Below are 18,231 nucleotides of genomic sequence, written 5' to 3' on the forward strand. Positions count from 1 at the left end.
TATGATACACAGGATTCTGAAATTTCCTCTTCAATATGATGCAATCCAGAAGAAAATTGATACATGAAAACAGATAGCAGTTGCTATCAATTATAATTCCCATCAGGTGGACCTGTTATATCGAAAATTACAAGAAACAAATGATACTGTTACAAATTCCAAGAAGAGATTTACAAAAATGATATAAATGGGACCTATTTCAGATAAAATAAATAAATTATTTAAGAACACAATTGTGACACTGGTATTTAAAACTAATAACTCCCTACAGATGAAACTGAAACACACAGTTGGAGACTCAAATATATACCAAAAGTCAGGCGCTTACAAAATAACATGTAATGACTGTGATAAAACAGTATATTGGCCAAACTGGCTGTAACTTTTTAACACATTTCCAAGAATATACTACTTGTATTGCATGTACCAAATCAATATTTGGTCAACATCTGATGGTTACAATCATACTGAGGGTTGCATTTGTAACAATTTGAAAATATTACATACTGTGCCAAAAGGACCACTGCTAATTACCTTATAAGAAATTGAAATCTTTTTCACTTCACAAAAGTAATCCATTATCTGTTTTAAACGAACAACCACAGTACAAAGATAAACATTTCTTTGAATTTTTCGATGATCTTCTTTAGAATGGTTAATTTCCTGTCCCTTGCTTTTTAAAATTTTTAAAAGAATTTTTAAGACTTTTAGGAAATATTTTATCTTTACATTGTAATTTTATTCACCAAACATTATTTTGTCACTATCTATTTAAGAATTTTTGCTTATATGCTTTTAGACTTCATATTGCTAATTCACATCCTTTTATTTTTGACAATATGGCTCATAGTTTTATAATTTTCCTTCGTTCTTCATTATTCTTATTTGCTTATAAGACTGGCATATAACTTGAGGAATAGCAAAGCCCTTAAAAATTATCACATGTAATTTACATACCAACTTCATAGACAATATTTCATATATACAGACAACTACTTTGTATTGTATTTGTGCAGCATGTAGTATACATGTCAGCTACAGATTATTGCAGCTTACTCACTGAAAATCGTTTCAATAAAGACAAGTTGCCGCTCAATAATACATCGTCTGACGCGACAGTCTTCGCCATTCCCCTTTCACAACAACTTCATTGGTGAGAAGCCTGCTGCCACATCTTTGCACTGGCGTTTGTCCTCACCATGGCAACCACTAGTTCGACTATCGACTTTATGACAACTATCAGTGGAAGAAAGCCTGCTGCCTCATGTTTGCAATGGTGTCCAACTTCACCATGGCAACCAGTGGTTCCAAATGGTTCACTTACAGGCCTTGAGATGGCAACCCATGTACAGCCAAACTGAAGTAAATTTTTCCTTCGTAGTTAAATATTTTTAACGCTTCTTGATTGACAATTGCTGTTTAATAAGCTAAGTTTAGTGTGTATTTATTTTTAATTCTTGACAATGTTCTTTTAACTATGAAATTTTAAATTGTAATTCGATTTATAACTCATTGGTTAGTAATGTCATCATACAGTCTGAAGTGGGTGGAGCCACCATTATGTATGGTAAGACGTGCACTGGTTTCTCCATAATTGATTCTCCAACAGAAAGAGGTTCATACTCAATGGTAATTCATCTTTTTGTAGCTTTATAACTTGATGTACCTTCATTAATGTATGTAGCCCTCTAATTAAAGCTTTGTAAACAAACTGTGGGTCTGAAGATGTCCACAGTTGTGGTCGAAACCGGTCACCTTGATAAATAAATAGTGATCAAGACTGTTTTTAATAGTAAATATCAAAGAATGTGCGATTCTACATAAAATCTTATTTCTTTCCTTTACAGTCACAAAATGAAACAGTATTGTTACATTATTATTGGATTTTCCATCATACGTTGGATAATACTTTTCTGATTCATCTGGATTAGCTATAACAGTTCTTAAGTTCACCAAAAATTGTGCATGGTTTGGATTAAGTCATCAATATTTATTTCAATCTCTGTACCCTCGTTGGATACATTAAAATTTTGTTTACTTTTCTCATTTGCAAGGAATGATTTTTTTGAATTCCCGCCACTTTCAAGTTATGAAAAGTGACCTAGGAAGTGTGTTCGTTTCCCCAGGTCTACCGTCTTGGATCGCCATCTTCAATTCTGATGTCATTTCAAATATCACATTATATCCTAAGTGATAGTACTTTCGATAATAAGCGAAATTGTGAGATTACATGAGATATAGACACATACTCTGCAAGAAACTGCACAAGGCATGGCAAAGGATAGGTAGTGTTGTAGCTCACGTTAGGGGTTCTCTGCCACACGAAACGCTGTCCGGAGTAGCGATGAGTCGGCAACCTCTGACTGAAACGAACATGGCGCCCTTGGAAGTAGAGGGGGCGTGGCACGGTCGCTTAAAGCTGTCACTGCAGAGAAGACTCACCTCGCGATGGACAGGTATAGGTAGCGACGCGGAAATGTAAGACTTACGCGTGGCTGGTGCGTCCATGTACTGGTCATCTGATTAAGTGCGTTGCTTGTATCCGAAACGATTTACTTTTGTGTTTGTGTTGCTGCACCATAAAAGGTCATAGAAGCATAATATATCCTCTTAAAGAGCCCGAAAAACTGAATATTTGAATTATAATTTTATCAGTAGCATATAAAATTAACAGAGATTCGTTAAGGCGAAGAAAATGGTAACGCATAAATCGTGGAAAGCTTGTCAACGAAACATGATAAAATACCAATCTAGGAATCAGATGCATTAGTTACAAGACGTATGTGCTAACAGAAAAGGACGTAATTTGCCATGGAATGGCACGACTTTTTTTTCAGGCAATTTAAATAATTTAGAGATACTGTGCAGTCATTGTAGTTATATTTGATATCATTTATGCGAGAACTTCCATGTAAACTGGTGTCTATCTCGGATTCGCCTGCGACGAGGCCAACCCGCAACGCATCTCTGTTCAGCGGGTTATCGTCAGGTCAACACCTGCGGTCATGCTGGTTCCCGCCGTATCTTGCTCTATCCACAGAGGGCGTCCCGGTAAGCAGCTAGAGGGGCAGAACAGGCGTCGCCCCACACACGTATCTCTAGCTGCATTCGCTGCAGCTTCGCTAGCCAATAGGGAAATTATAACCTTCCGCCGCGCGAGTACTTCTCCCAGCACGGAGCCGGATACAGCCAGATCTGTCTTCGCTAGACAGCGACTCAAGTACCACCACTTTTTGGATACAGCCTCAGATGGGACGTCGCCGGCGACCTGCGCTCTGGGCCTTTGTGTTCCGCGCCTTATACAAGTCGTACTGCCCGTGAGATACAACTATGCATACGTACATTGGTTTGAGGGCAGACTTTTCATTGCTCACGAGAACGTAATCTAAGCTCTCAAGAATCTATTCCGGTTTCGTTTAAGGACAGTTACTCGTGATTAAACTTTCCTTCACAATACTACCGAGCGAGGTGGCGCAGTGGTTAACACACTGGACTAGCATTCGGGAGGACGACGGTTCAATCCCGTCTCCGGCCATCCTGATACAGGTTTTCCGTGATTTCCCTAAATCGTTTCAGGCACATGCCGGGATGGTTCCTTTGAAAGGGCGCGGCCGATTTCCTTCCCAATCCTTCCCTAACCCGAGCTTGCGCTCCTTCTCTAATGACCTTGTTGTCAACGGGACGTTAAACACTAACTACCACCACCACCACAATACTAGGAAGAATCGCTGGAAAACGTTTATTTTCTTCTGTTGCGCTGCTTCAGAAACAGTGACTGTTTGTGTTCGAAGTTGACTTGTTCAAATAAACGAAGCTAAATTATGGCTACTTATGATAGTATGGAAATATCCCGATTGAGAAACACTTCATTCACATCTTATTGTAACATCTTGAATTAATCAGCACAAAAGCGCACTTTAGAATTAGGTGACCTTAGTGATATAGGGAGGGGGGGGGGCAATTATTGAACTACATGAAATAAAATCGTCACAGCTTCTCTGAGTGGTTTGCGTCAGGAAGTTCAAACTGCACTGTTACTGCACTGTTGGCTTCGTAGCATGGTGGGAATTAGCATGCGCATTGTTGTTTGGCTTAGCAACGAAGCCCACCTTCGTTTGGATGGGTTCGTCAGTAACCAAAATAATCGCGTTTGGGGGACTGATAATCCGCATTTCGCGATCGAGAAGTCTCTTCACTCTCAGCAGGTGACTCTGTGGTGGGAAATGCCCAGTCACGGATTGTCGGTTCGATATTTGTTGATGGTTGATGCCACGGTGACTACCGAACGGCACGTGACGGTTTTGGAAGATGATTCCATCTCCATTAATCAAAGTGACCCTCATTTCGACAAGATATGGTTCGTGAGAGGCGGAGCTCGACCCCATCGAAACAGGAGAGTGTTTGATGTTCTAGAATAGCAGTTTGGGGACTCACATTATGGCTCCCAGGTACTCACAAGCCACTGCATGGGCCTCAACTGGCCGCCATATTCTCTGGATCGGAACACATGCGACACCTTTTTGTGGGGCTATATTAATGACACGTTTGCAGAAATAACCCCAAAACCATCTCTGAGCTGCAAACAGCCACTCAGGAGGTCATCGACAGCATCGCTGTTCCGACACTTCAGCGGGTCATGCAGAATTACGTTATTCGTCTGCGCCACGTCATCGCCAATGATGGCTGCAATATCGAACATGTCGTAATCTAAATCCGAATATTTGTAGTGACGTTCATATGCTGAATAAATTGTGTTCACGCCGGAGTTTGTAACTAATTTACGTTTTATTTAAATAGTTCAATAATTCTCACCATGTAGAAGTCGTAATGGTATACTGGTGCAGATTCGGCTCCTAAGAACTGGTTATTTTGGAAAGTCTCGCCAGAGTAAGTCTAAAGCCCCTTTTACGTAAACGATTTTGTTGTCTCCATTGACTACTCGTGACAAGTGAGTCCACTGCAGGACCTCTGGCGTTGTACTAATGTAACAAGTCTCGTGTGTCACTTGTGGTTGTCCTTGGTGACACCTCAGCGCCAAAAGTGCTTGCGTTGTGAGAGCTATCTGCTCAGCAGTTTGGCTCTCGATGTGAGGTTATGAAGAGCAATCCGTTTTACCAAAATAAAATCTACATATTGTAATAGATTTGAGAAAATGCAATGATGATAAAGTTTATTATTAAGGATCAAGGCGGAATTCATAGCAGATGTTCTGGACAAAGGACGCATGCTGAATTCTCCATTCTCTGGAGAAATGAAAGAATAGGCAAATTGTCGCTCAAACACTTCGAAACATCTGCATTTATTTCCTCAAAAAATACACGCAACAACAGAATTAAAAATTCGGAGGCATTACTTTTCTACAAGCCCTCGTATCTGTCGAACAGTGACTTACTTGACGTATCAGCGCTCACAAGTGAGATATTTTACATTGTTATCTACGTTGTATGGAGGTACACGAGACGATCTATTGACTTTCAAATTTCCTTTTAAGCACATCTGGTGCACGATTTTGCTTTAAATACCAGTTGATACGGACAAAAGGCACCAGGAAAAAGTGTTTATGGAATCTGCTGAAATAGATTTTTAAATTTATTGCAAACTCTTTGCATTGGCCACAAAATTTATTGTAACTTATTAGTTTGTACAGTTCGAGGGAACTGCGTTCATTTGAATTATCAATTGAACAAGAATCGGCTGATGCAACAGCCTAGCCAACGTAGCGCCATAGACAGAAGTCTGATTGCATTGTAGTTCCGCCATATTCCAAGGGACAGTGCACTATAATTTATTGTTTTCAGCTTGGCCGGTTCTTATCGTACATGAAACTCGGGAAGACTGAGTGCTCGGATGCCTCTCTCTGCGCTATGATTAGTCCTGTTCATTAACCGCGAGACCCCAGAAGACTCCTGTTGATGATCGCAGCAGGGGGTCGAAAGGTCGAGTACTCGAGAACGTTGAACAACTCAGAATCTTAAAGTCAATCGTAATGGGTACGAAAATCCTCAGAGTTATAAAAGAAAATCCTTCCTGGCTAGTAACTTTGGTTTCGTTTGAGGAAAAGGCAGAATGCAGTGGTGGCCAACATGGTCCCTCCCAAGCACAAGTGGGCGTTTCAGCTTTCGTGATGGGCGGAAGGCGGAAGGGATTTTGAAAATACTTTTATTAGGCTTTAAAGAAATATTTTGGCAATAAGGGACTGACTATTGTATGTTTTAACCTGATGTGGCTCGGCTTTATAAATTTTGTAAAGTAAACTTATACCTACTTCATAAATCATTTTTACTTTGTAATCGGTGGACAGTTAGAAAATTTTACAAGTAACAAAGGAACAAAACTTGGTGGCAGGCTAAACAAGTTGACTTTTCCTGACGTAGTGCATCTTTAGAATTATTATACATAATTTTCCAAGTATTTCTAAGATTTAGGGGAATATCGGGTAGACCTAAGGGTTACCTGCATGTACCGCGCCCAGCGCGAGTCTTCCGCCATTTCTTCAAACGCTGTGTAAAACACCATGTTAGCCATTATGCTGAAGACAGCCTCTCCTCCAGGCGCCAACAGCTTGTGAATATTGTGGACAGCGCGCCTGCGAAAATATTAATGTATTAGGTGGCGTTGCCCCAGTGGAGGACACATAAGAATTTCTGAATTTTTGTAAGAATCAAATGAACGAATTACAACAAAACTATTTTGTGGTGAAGATGTACAACAATAATACTAAAAACCCACACAAAATAAGGTGTTTTTAATTTCACTTTATGCAAATAAGTTAAATTAACAGGCTTGAACTTGCTGTTCACAACGCCGAACACATTATGAGAACGATAACATTGTAAATGTGAGCACAGAAATGAAATTTACGGTAGATTCAGTGTCGTTATAGGCCTTCAGTGTAATCATTCCTTGCTCTCTGTTGATACCTTGTGCTATTTGAAAACCAGCAGATTGAGCACACCTTGGAGAAAATTCAGAATGGCACTTCATTAATTCCATAAAAAAATTACTGACTACAACTTTTTTTTCCTGTTGCTTCAAATGTTACATTAAATTATAGACTAATTGTAAAATTACTATATTTTAGAGGCAAAGAACAGTTTTCCTAAAAATTTAAGATGTCTGTCATCCAACCGATTAATGACAGAGTTTAAAATTTATCTCACGAATGTACCACTGTTGTACATAGCCCGGTATTAAAGCGACATGTTCTTCTAACGGACACTTAGGGACAGGGAAGGACCCTTCTCCTGAATTTTGCAGCTAATGCGCTATCGACGGCATTTTTTTTACTATCACTGCATCCCATTGTGATTTCTTTGAAATTCTCATTCTGGCACGATGAAAGGTATACGTTTTCGCGTAAAACAACTTTCCTAGTATTATTTCATAACGACCATGTTGTCTTCATTTTCTTCTGCTATATCACATAGCTCGAATAGATGCCGATACTGTGGACGGCGGGGGCAGGTGGGGGGAGAAGTCACAACGGGATATGCAGTTTTATTTTTAATGAAACCAACAGCTTCTCCCCTGTACCCATCCATAGTGTCCTTTCCTTCTTTTTCCGTTGAGTTGAGAGCGTGAATGAGATTTTTTTCATGTCTCGTAGAGACCAGAGGGGTTTATTTCCTCCAAAGTAGTTTTACAGCTTCTAAATCTATACTACTCCCCTAGTATTCTCTCGTAGAAAGATGCCTTGCAGAACAGCCTGTAGCGAATCATGAACTTTCGTGGTTCTTTATGCATGTCGAGAAGGAACATATTCAGTAAACAGTACGCCTTTGCAGCTTTTATTTTTCTTCCAGTTGACTTGTCGAACATGTGCCATGTCCTCTCCTGGAAAAAAAATGTCGGTTCTAACGGAAGACCAGAGGCGTGCTCCATCCCTTAAAATTTGTCTTCATCTAAAAAGAAAAAGAAAACATTTTATAATGAGCGGACGATAAAAGTTTTCAAAAAGGGGCTGGATTGGCAATAAAATATCGTCACTTCTAACACGTCACGGCAGTACGCAAGTTACTATGTGGAAAGTATAAGGTGGCAGTGTCTTTCCGGTGTGAGTAAGGGCAGCTCGGTGAAGGGCAAAGCAAAACACCAGCCGAGAAGGCAAAGGAACGCTCTATTTCTTTTAGAACACCATATCTGGGTGCAGTACGCGAAAAAAATGCAGTCATACGAGACGTAAAACATTACTTCAGCGCATTTTACATTTTCGGATATAAGCAGTAAACACAGGCAAAAAGCTCTGGTAAACAAATATAATGAAGCGGCTGGATACTGTTTTACATGCAATGATTGCCGTAAGAAATATATAAGACAAACCGGTAGGTCATTTCAAATAAGATTTCAGGAACACCTTATCTTAAATAACCCACGAGTTAAATTAACAGCGCACTTAGCGAAGAGGGACACAGCATCACAAGCCCTACAGAAAATTTCAAAATATTCCAGAAGAAAGCAAAAAGGCAAGTTTTGAATATGTAAGAGAGTAGAAATTTTTAGATATAAAAACGAAAACGCTCAATTCACGTTGAATAACCAATTGGAATTAAATTACCGTATCATTCTGGCTAATTTTGATTGTTTGTATGATTTGGTTTTAGAACGTAATAAAATTCTGTATTATTCTCGTGTGTAAAGGTAGACCCAGCGCTCATGGTAATGAGTACATGACGACACACGGTCCATATGAGGCCCACGAGAAAAACAGGCGTCAGCGCGTACGCCACGAAGCACTATGGGACTTAACATCTGAGGTCACCAGTCCCCTAGAACTTAGGACGACTTAAACCTAACTAACCTAAGGACATCACACACATTCATGCCCGAGGCACGATTCAATCCTGCGACTGTAGCGGTCGCACGATTCCAGACTGAAGCGCGAAGGTGGGTGTGAAACCGCTCTCTCGCTCAGCGCAGCAGACAAAATGCGCTCCTAGACCTATTACCTCGCAGCTGGGTGTGTACACGCTAACGAGAATTGCATCATCTCTGGAATTTGCTATTACGAAGTCCTACTGATTAACAGTATTATAACAAAATGTAATACTCGATATAAATGTGTACAGCATTTAGTCTATTCTGCTTAACAGTCCACATTTCATACAAGAAGTGGTTCCTTATGCTACTGATAATCATTGTGGCATTATTTTAATTTTATTGTACCCTAATACAGCCGTAATAAATTATGAGTAGGCCTAAGGACTTCCAAGCCTTGTAGGACTAATAACAGTAATAATCCATAATAGCAGATTCCTGAAAAAGATGCAATTCTCGTTCGTACCGTACGCACCTAGTTACGAGTTGTAGAAACGTAGTTTTTGTCTGCTGAGTTGAGCGACCGAGCGAGCGCAGGCCTACATTCGTGACGTACACGCCGCGGCCTGTCTTTCTTGTGGGCCTCGGTCCACATGGATAGCTTCCGTTCCGCCAGCCAGCTAGTCTCTCCTTTTCGGTCATTCAGGACGCTTTTGCTTTGTCCTACACGGAGCTGCCCTTCTATCACACTCGCAAGACATTGCCACCTGATACTTTCCACATAGTAATCTGCGTAGTGTCGCGACTAATCATTTTAGTAGTGACAATTTTTTAACGCTAAGCCGGCCCTTTTTTAAAAACTTTTAGCGGCGATTCACTTTAAATACTTTTTTGATACCAACAACTTTTAAGAAATCTAGCACGCCATATGACGATATTCACTGAACTGTAAATCCTGACTAGGAGCGACCTATATGCCTATAATATTTTTAAGTTGTGACTATATTTTAGACATTCCTTTATTAATTTTAATATCTACAAAACATGGTGACACTGTGCTTTGCTTTTTACCGCGTATGTTACACCAGCGAAACAATTTAACTATCTGTTAGCGGACTTATTCCTAACGTCATGCCTTTCAAAAGCTGCGGTTGGCCTGAATATAAAATAGTTTATTTCTATTGTAAACAGTGATCTTTACCTTTTGACTTCCCCTCGTAGTTACATGGTGCTTTGTCACTTCGTTTTAACACATAATACATTAAAAAATGATTAAAATGGCTCTAAGCATTCCGGAACATAACATCTGAGGTCATCAGTCCCTTAGAACTTAGAACTACTTAAACCTAACTACATCACACAGATCAATGCCCGAGCCAGGATTCGAACCTGCGACCGTAGCAGCAGCGCAGTTCCCGACTGAAGCGCCAGAACCGCTCCGCCACAGCGGCCGGCTAATACATTCTTCTGTCAGGCTGGCAACAAACCTTACATAATCTAGAATGAGATTTTCACTCTGCAGCGGAGGGTGCGCTGATATGAAACTTCCTGGCAGATTAAAACTGTGTGCCCGACCCAGACTCGAACTCGGGACCTTTGCCTTTCGCGGGCAAGTGCTCTACCAACTGAGCTACCGAAGCACGACTGACGCCCGGTACTCACAGCTTTACTTCTGCCAGTACCTTGTCTCCTACCTTCCAAACTTTACAGAAGCTCTCCTGCGAACCATGCAGAACTAGCACTCCTGAAAGAAAGGATATTGCGGAGACATGGCTTATCCACAGCCTGGGGGATGTTTCCAGAATGAGATTTTCACTCTGCAGCGGAGTGTGCGCTGATATGATACTTCCTGGCAGATTAAAACTGTGTGCCCGACCGAGACTCGAACTTGGGACCTTTGCCTTTCGCGGGCAAGTGCTCTACTGGCAGAAGTAAAGCTGTGAGTACCGGGCGTGAGTCGTGCTTCGGTAGCTCAGTTGGTAGAGCACTTACCCGCGAAAGGCAAAGGTCCCCAGTTCGAGCCTCGGTCGGGCACACACTTTTAATCTGCCAGGAAGTTTCTTACATAATCTAGTTTTACCAGTAACATAAGATATAAATATCGATAAACTAAAAATATTATTGGAGAAAATGTATGACTGATTGTTACGGCATTTCTTACTCTTGGAAGTACCGCAATAGCAATAGTTGGAGTGTTCAAGTTTTACCCCTCTTGAACTACAATCGGAGTATTAAGCCAGGCCAGCTGTTGCACAGTAGTTGATAAGGCGACAAAAAGAGTACACACCTGTTGTCGGGCACCCAATGCAGCAGCAGGAAACAGAACACCTTGCCGAAGGGCGCGTACTGCCACACGGCGGAGTTCTCCAGGTCGGGCTGAACCACGTCCAGCTGCTCGTACGTGATGGTGCCTGGCAGCGCGTTGTGCTGCCTGCAGAACTCCACCATCTCTGGGCTGATGTCGCAGGCCACCAGCTTCGTACCCGGTGGCAACCGCGGGGCTAAAACCTGCCAGTACAGAAATATACTATCTGATTTGCTCTTCTAAGCTATACAGCATATAAAGTTAATCAGTGCTTCCGCTTCTTTGAAGAGGCAAAGCGATCCACAGGTATTGCAGATCTTTGATACAACCGTGCTGTGCAAATTCCAGTCGTCGAATATTGAGAAAAGAGGAGGGTGATGAAAGACGCCACAGTTGTCGAATAGAGGGCAAGGTGCAGATTACAGGGGGTCCACTCCGTTTGTCGTAGCCTGGTACCTGGCGGGGGCTCGCCGCGCTGTCCGCGGAACATAGCTCAGCGGGCCAGCTAAGGCCTGAGATTTGTATTGGGCGGTCGGGAACGGCATGAAACGATAGTAAGGGTGTTGCAGGATAGGTTCTACTGGCAATTGATTATAAATCGTTCCCGATTCTGTTATTATTGAAGTTAGCTGAACAAGTCGTTGTACGCGTGAATTCAAGCAGGGCACCGGAGAAGCTGTTGCCAAACGTGTTCTTCGTTCGTTTCCTCACACAGCACAAACGTAGCTTCTCCTCACCTATCTTAAACTTATAACTTCCGGAAAAGGCACATTGTAGCTGGTCATAAGCATTTGAAGAAGTGGTAACTCACGAACTAACAGATGTCTGTGCATTGCCGCACTTTTGCCAGTACAAATACTTGAATTGCTAATTAAATTGGACTTGCCGCAACGTATGAATTTGGTTCTCAACAGTAATTTCTCAGTACAGCCTACCCTGCAAACCCCCTACAAGCTTTTCAGACTGTTTCTGTCAACCCTGCGACAACTGACAGATAGTTCAAGCGGCGCATTATCAACCGAAGTCTATTTGAAAACCCGCCGGTATCTTGGAAACTGCATCGGTGGCCGGCTTATCTACACAGGGTGTGCTTGTCGGGTCCACGCCTTCAGTGAGCATTGAACGCTTATGTGAGAAACATCGGCTGCGTTTGGGATCTATTGGGGCTGGTTTCGTTTCCAGATTCTTGTGTCTTTATGTCAGAACACTGCTCACAAACGGGCGAAATCACAATGTACGTACAATTCGTTTCTTTTTAGGGTTCCTTACTCAAGCCGGTCAAAATCGAACCTCTTTTCTGTCTGTATGTCTGCCTTACTGAGAAAATTTATGTCACATGCTAGATCTACGGTCCCTTGACGGAGTAGAAAGTGAAGCTCCAAGACAGTGAAATCACAAGGTACGGCCATTTATGACACATTTTGACACTCCCGAAGTCTCTCATCAAAACTATAGTTACTCCAGTTCACCTAGAATCATGAATTTAGGCAAGAAGCAAAATTGCACAGTTTAAGTAAATTTGTAGTTGTATCACTATAAAAATATCTTTTTGTCGTTTGATATCCGACTTCAAACTTGAAATTAAAACATTCTCCAAAGCCTTGCAATTCCTGAGACCAATATTTTGCCAATATCAATGTTGATAACAGGCAAAAGTTGTCGGTATTCTCGTTTTCCGATACGGATGAAGTGTCTATATACATAATTAAGATTGTATCGAACCCTCACAGCGCGGGACCTAAACGCAAAGGCCAATGTTTCGTTATAATGGAAGTTAAAAAAATCGTACCGTATATTGAAAGGTGGCAGTATGGACTAAAGCAAGAAAAAAAACTCCAGTATACACGGGCTATAAAATGTATACCTTAAGTGCTATGAGTATTTGTTCATATAGGCTCGTGTGAAACAATTTTTTTATACTGAACAAATGGTCACAGCTTCTAATATATACGTTTTAGAAGCCATGTTTACTGGATATTTTTGTCTTGATTTGGACCACACTATCGCCTCTCAAAAATAAAAACTCTGTCCGAACAGGCCCTGAAAGACCGTAGCCGACTGGCCACCGTGTCATCGTCCGCCCACAGGCGTCACTGAATGTGGATATAGAAGGGCACGTGGTCAGCACACCGCTCTCCCGGCCGTAAGTCAGTTTACGAGACCGGAGCCGTTACTTCTCTATCAAGTAGCTCCTCACTTTGCCTCACAAGGGCTGAGTTCACCCCGCTTGTCAACGGGACTCGGCAGACCGGATAGTCACCCATCCAAGTGCTAGCACAGCCCGACTTTGGTGATATGACGGAACCGGTGTTATCACGGCGGCAAGGCCGTTGGCATCGCCTCTCAAATTATGGGATAATTTTGTAACATCTTGCATAAATAATCATTGTTTAATCGTGAGCACCTGGTTTTTTCTTGCTTTCGAAAAGGATATATCGATCTGTTACTTATTACGCAATGGAAAATTCAAGACACAAAATGACAGTACTACAAAAAAGGTAGTTGATACTCACTATATTACGGAGGTACCGAGCCGAAGATAGGAACAACATAAAATTCTTTCAGAACATGAGCTTTCGCCAACAGGGGCCTCGTCGAAAATAGTCGGGAGATTATGATTATGTATGTGTGAGTTGCGATTGCGAGTGTGTGTGTGTGTGTGTGTGTGTGTGTGTGTGTACGTTGTCTATTTTCGACGAAGGCCTTGTTAACAAAAAAAATCAACTTCTGACGATCTTTCTGTTGTAGCTCTCGGCGACTCACCATCTCCGCTATATGGTGAGTAGCAACTATCCTTTTCTTTTTAATTATTACAGGTGCCTGAAATTTCGTGCACCTGTTGTGTAAATCAGGAGACAAAGAAGGAATATGCAAGTAGTATAGAAATCCCACAGTATGTCTCAAATCTATTGCCGTACATAGGATGTTATGTATAGCTTTCTTTATTAAAATTCATGAATGGGTGTGATAAATGTAAAGCCCTTGCTGCTACTGGTGATGAGTTCCCTGTGAGCGGGATGGACAGTCACATTATCTCATTTACTCAATCTGCTCAGTTAAAGCTACCATTTACTCGTAATCTGGCATATCAAATTGTTGTTGAAGGAGAGGATAATGAAGTAGCTGCAATAGCGGCAGTGCACCACAGCCCACGGATAATCAATTACACTGCGATTCTAATATGTTCGTAGGTAGTATTGTACAATATTACATTGTCATAGCGATTATCCACACCACAAGTCCCTGCATCAAGAATTCCATGGCGCCGATTTCCATAACCGGGTAGTGGTTTGTAAATGGACACGTCAACGAATGCAGTCTAGCTCCACGTTATTTGCCGAGAAATTATTTTCCCGTGAGTCTACATTCACCAACTATGGTTGCGTTATCGGGATAATATGTGTTACTGGGGTGACGACAATCGTCACTGGTTACAGCAAGTTGACTATCAGCGTCCTTGGTCGGTTAACATATGGTGTGGCGTCATTGGAAACAAACTCATTAGTCCGAATCTTATCGACAGCATGTAGAAGGGGCACAAACAGGAACTATGGGTACAACTGACAGATATTGCCCAGGACGTTCGACAACGTATGTGGTTTTAGCATGGCGGTTGCCCAGTGCATTACGCAACTGAAGCACCGGAGCTATTAAACCATGTTTACACTGGTCGGAGGATAGGGAGAAGTGGCCCAGTTAATTGTTCTGCTAGGTCGCCGGATTTGATGTCACCAGATTTCTTCCTGTGGGAATATTTAAAAGATAAGGTGTAACAGCATGTGGCAACAGGCCGTGAAGATATGGTCGACAACATCGGAAACGGCTATGCTGCTAATCCCGCATCTATGCTTCTGTCCTGTGTACGGTCACTTGGAAAGTGGATCATTAAGTGTACTTTGGATGGCGATAAACATTTGAACACTTACTCGAAATGGAAAAGGAGAGTAGAGCTCGTCGCGAGCCATGGCCACAGTGCCGCGTCAATTACTCCGTTGTTCGATGTGTCGGAGGAATACGACGATGCGAATGGGGTTCCAATTAAAAGTTACGAAATACTGGCCTGGCCTAACTTCACAGCATGGAGGTGCGGTCCAAAATGCCTTTCAAGGGCCACTGAGTATCATGCCATAAATGACTATGGGGTACCCATTTCTGTTCCTCTGATTACAGCGTCATCTGTGGCGAAAAGAAGAAAATGCTTTAGACAAAAGTATACAGATTTGGCCGTAAAATCATAATATGAAATAAAAAAAACGGGGGTTCCCATTGAAGATTTCAAAGTTGCCCATATCAGCCAGGCACGGGTTTGGGTGGCTGGTTGAGTGTGGTATCAATGGATGTCCCCCTCTGAGACAATCAAATAGGAATTTGTACTGTTTTTGGTCCGAAGTGTAGTTTCGAGATAGTTCAGTGTCTTCTGTGAAAATGAACACTCTGTATACCTCCATTTCTCTGTGGTCCTAGGTATCCAGGAGCGACGATACTTTACAAAACACAAGAGAGTGGCTTAGTCGTCGATTTCTCTGATGGAGTAGTAACGTGCCTGAAAGTGAAGAACCCACCTTCCTGACGACGTCACCGGGCCCGCAGCCAATGTCGAGCACGGGCAGTGGCTGTCTCGGCCACGTGAAGACCGACCACAGCTCGTCAACCTGTTTGGCGGCCAGTTGCGTGAGGGGAACACACCCGAGGTTGTACAAGTCCGGTTTATCCATGCTGATGTACACTTCTTGTTCTTCCAAGCTGGTTAGAAGTCTATCCCCCTCACAGCCAGGAACAAGATGCTGATGCCTGGAAGAAAAAAGTTTTTAGAGAAATCTTCCTCCACGTCAGATACAGTTTAATGGGAAGGTGGACGTTAACCCTTTGTCATTTGAGACGGAATACTAGTCAGTTTATGGAAGAGGTCTTTAAACCAAGGCCGAAATAAACTGACTATGGCTTCCCCGTTATTTACGCGTTAATTAAATTTATTGTAAATAATATACCTCATTTTTCAAACCAACAGTGCGCTCCATGGGAACAACTTTTAAGTATTTTTACAAAAGTTTAAGGTCACCTACTCCGGTCCCGAAAGGTGTCAGTTATTCAGAAGGACACATTAACAATATATTTAAAGCAGCCATAACGACTTTAGCTAGTAGTAAAGTGCAGTTGAAGAAGATCCTAAGGGATTTATTGGTGACCCACTCCTTCTATTGCATTCCTGAATTTGTTACTAGAACCGTTTGATGGACACTTTGTATATATTAATAACATCAAATAACACGAACTTTTCGTAAAATAAGACCTATGTACATCTACGGACCCGTAATGTGATCAGTATAAGTAAGTGTTGTGAATCGATTTTGTCTTTGGTGGTCCACGGTTAGAACAGCCTGAAAATTATAATATACACCAAGTGTACCGTACGAGTACGTTTACATGTTTCGTGACATGTTGATTACTAATAGCATACAGATTAGAAAACGAGTTGCTGTTTTCATTTTTCTGTGTATCTCAACGTCGCTGCGTTCATAATCACTTGGGAAAAGTCCCTGGTGGATGAAAATGGTTCTAGATTTCAAAAACAAAATTACAACTGTTGCCGTGGTATGTTTCCAATTGGTTACAACATGCGGATACCATAAACAATCATGTTAAAATGTAACCCTTAACAGCACATCATGTAACTTCCAATTGTCTTTCCCTGAGTTTTTGTTTGATTTTTTAATACGATGACTTTAAACATGCTACCGTGCTCGCCGTTGTCCTCTCTAGTAGATGTGCATTTGTCTCTATGTTAAATAGTAGCATCATAGACCGCACAGTAACTTTTATGACACTGTACATGTTTGTATTACATTTGACGAGTTACTCACTACAACGAAACTCTGATGCTATATTCATTCATTTTCTTTTCTTTTTATAAGTTAAATATTGTAAGTACGTAGAAGAATTAGCGAACAATATTTTTTCTGTCTATTTTAAGTATGAAAATCATGAGTTAGCAATCGAGACAGAGCATCTTTTTATAAATGTGCGATCAAGACTAATTTTATATTGAAAATCAAGATAAAGTACTCCAGAAACTTTGATAGTGTCAGGTTTCTTAGAAATATAGTTAACGTCCCTTCGAGGGCTCTAGTCTAAATGTCACCAAGTGTCTGGCCGTTCGTTACCTGGTGGTGATGATGGGTGGGGGGGGCGAGAGTATCTGCATCAGTAAGTGTCAGTTCTAAGTGGCATGTAAGTTGCTCCTACATAGACTAGTATCATTTGTGGTCGTTCCTTGTGAAATCTTTTGGTTGTTTCTTTAATGGAAATTTAAAATAACTCGACGGATTAAATGATCAGCGCAGTTCACGCCAACGTGTACTGAGACCCAACATTTACTTTCGCAAATTTGTTACAAAAACACCATGGCACGTTATCATTGCGTCCATCACAAGAAAAGTAACATCTGCCTCTCACTTTTTTTCATGTGGCGCTCACACGAGCTTCTAATCGATGGTGAAGGATACCTGACAAGAAAATATGAAGGTTAAACGCTACATAAAAGCACGAAACCTAAGGGAAGGTGTTTCATCACAACTTCGGGAGTTCTGATGCAGTACAATAGCAGTAAGAGAACACTATATCATTAGGCTGGCGACAGAAATGCAAGCTACTACAAATATATGTAGCCAAGATTAACCCATTTCTGTTAATACTATTGAACTTTGTCATTCAAACTGTTCTGGGTTGTTGGCAGCTTTATCAATACATAAACTGTCCGACCTTTCGGCCACTATAGTAGGCGGCCTGTCTCAGGGCTTTATGCTGAGCTACACTGCCTAATGAGAGAGACATTAGATAGCGGACAGCGCGCAGAGCGACTTACACGTGCGAGCGGGGCACCGCGGTGGTCGTACACACACTGAGCGCGGGCACGCCGCTGCCAGCACCTGACAACGAGTAGGCGGTGCTACGTCACAACTACCGTCCGTTTCTGATTCATCTGTTTCCACCAATGGCAAGACGTGATCTAAACACCAGTGAGATACGTCTTTACCACCAATGACAAGGACGCACCAATAACGAACGCCTAACACCCCTTCTACCATCAAGCGTCCCATCAAATTACGTAAAGCAGCTTCCTCCGGTGCTATATAAGGCCTAAAGTCTCTCACATTCAACAGTCTAGCTTAATA

The 18,231-nt window shown here is 41.7% G+C and overlaps 1 protein-coding gene across 1 annotated transcript in view; it reads right to left on the reverse strand.

Moving 5' to 3' along the window:
- The window catches only part of LOC126335161 (juvenile hormone acid O-methyltransferase-like), a 60,441-nt gene extending 42,442 nt beyond the window's left edge, over positions 1 to 17,999 (reverse strand). Inside the window, exons 1-4 of the mRNA XM_049998135.1 lie at positions 17,922 to 17,999; positions 15,622 to 15,850; positions 11,042 to 11,262; positions 6,454 to 6,586 (exon numbers count right to left, since the gene is read on the reverse strand). Coding sequence (XP_049854092.1) covers positions 6,454 to 6,586; positions 11,042 to 11,262; positions 15,622 to 15,774 — 507 coding nt within the window. The 5' untranslated portion in view covers positions 15,775 to 15,850; positions 17,922 to 17,999. The remainder of the gene's footprint in view (positions 1 to 6,453; positions 6,587 to 11,041; positions 11,263 to 15,621; positions 15,851 to 17,921) is intronic.
- Positions 18,000 to 18,231: the final 232 nt, after the last annotated feature.

This window comes from Schistocerca gregaria, chromosome 2 (genome assembly GCF_023897955.1).
Source record: "Schistocerca gregaria isolate iqSchGreg1 chromosome 2, iqSchGreg1.2, whole genome shotgun sequence".
In the NCBI taxonomy this organism is placed as follows: Eukaryota; Metazoa; Arthropoda; class Insecta; order Orthoptera; family Acrididae; genus Schistocerca; species Schistocerca gregaria.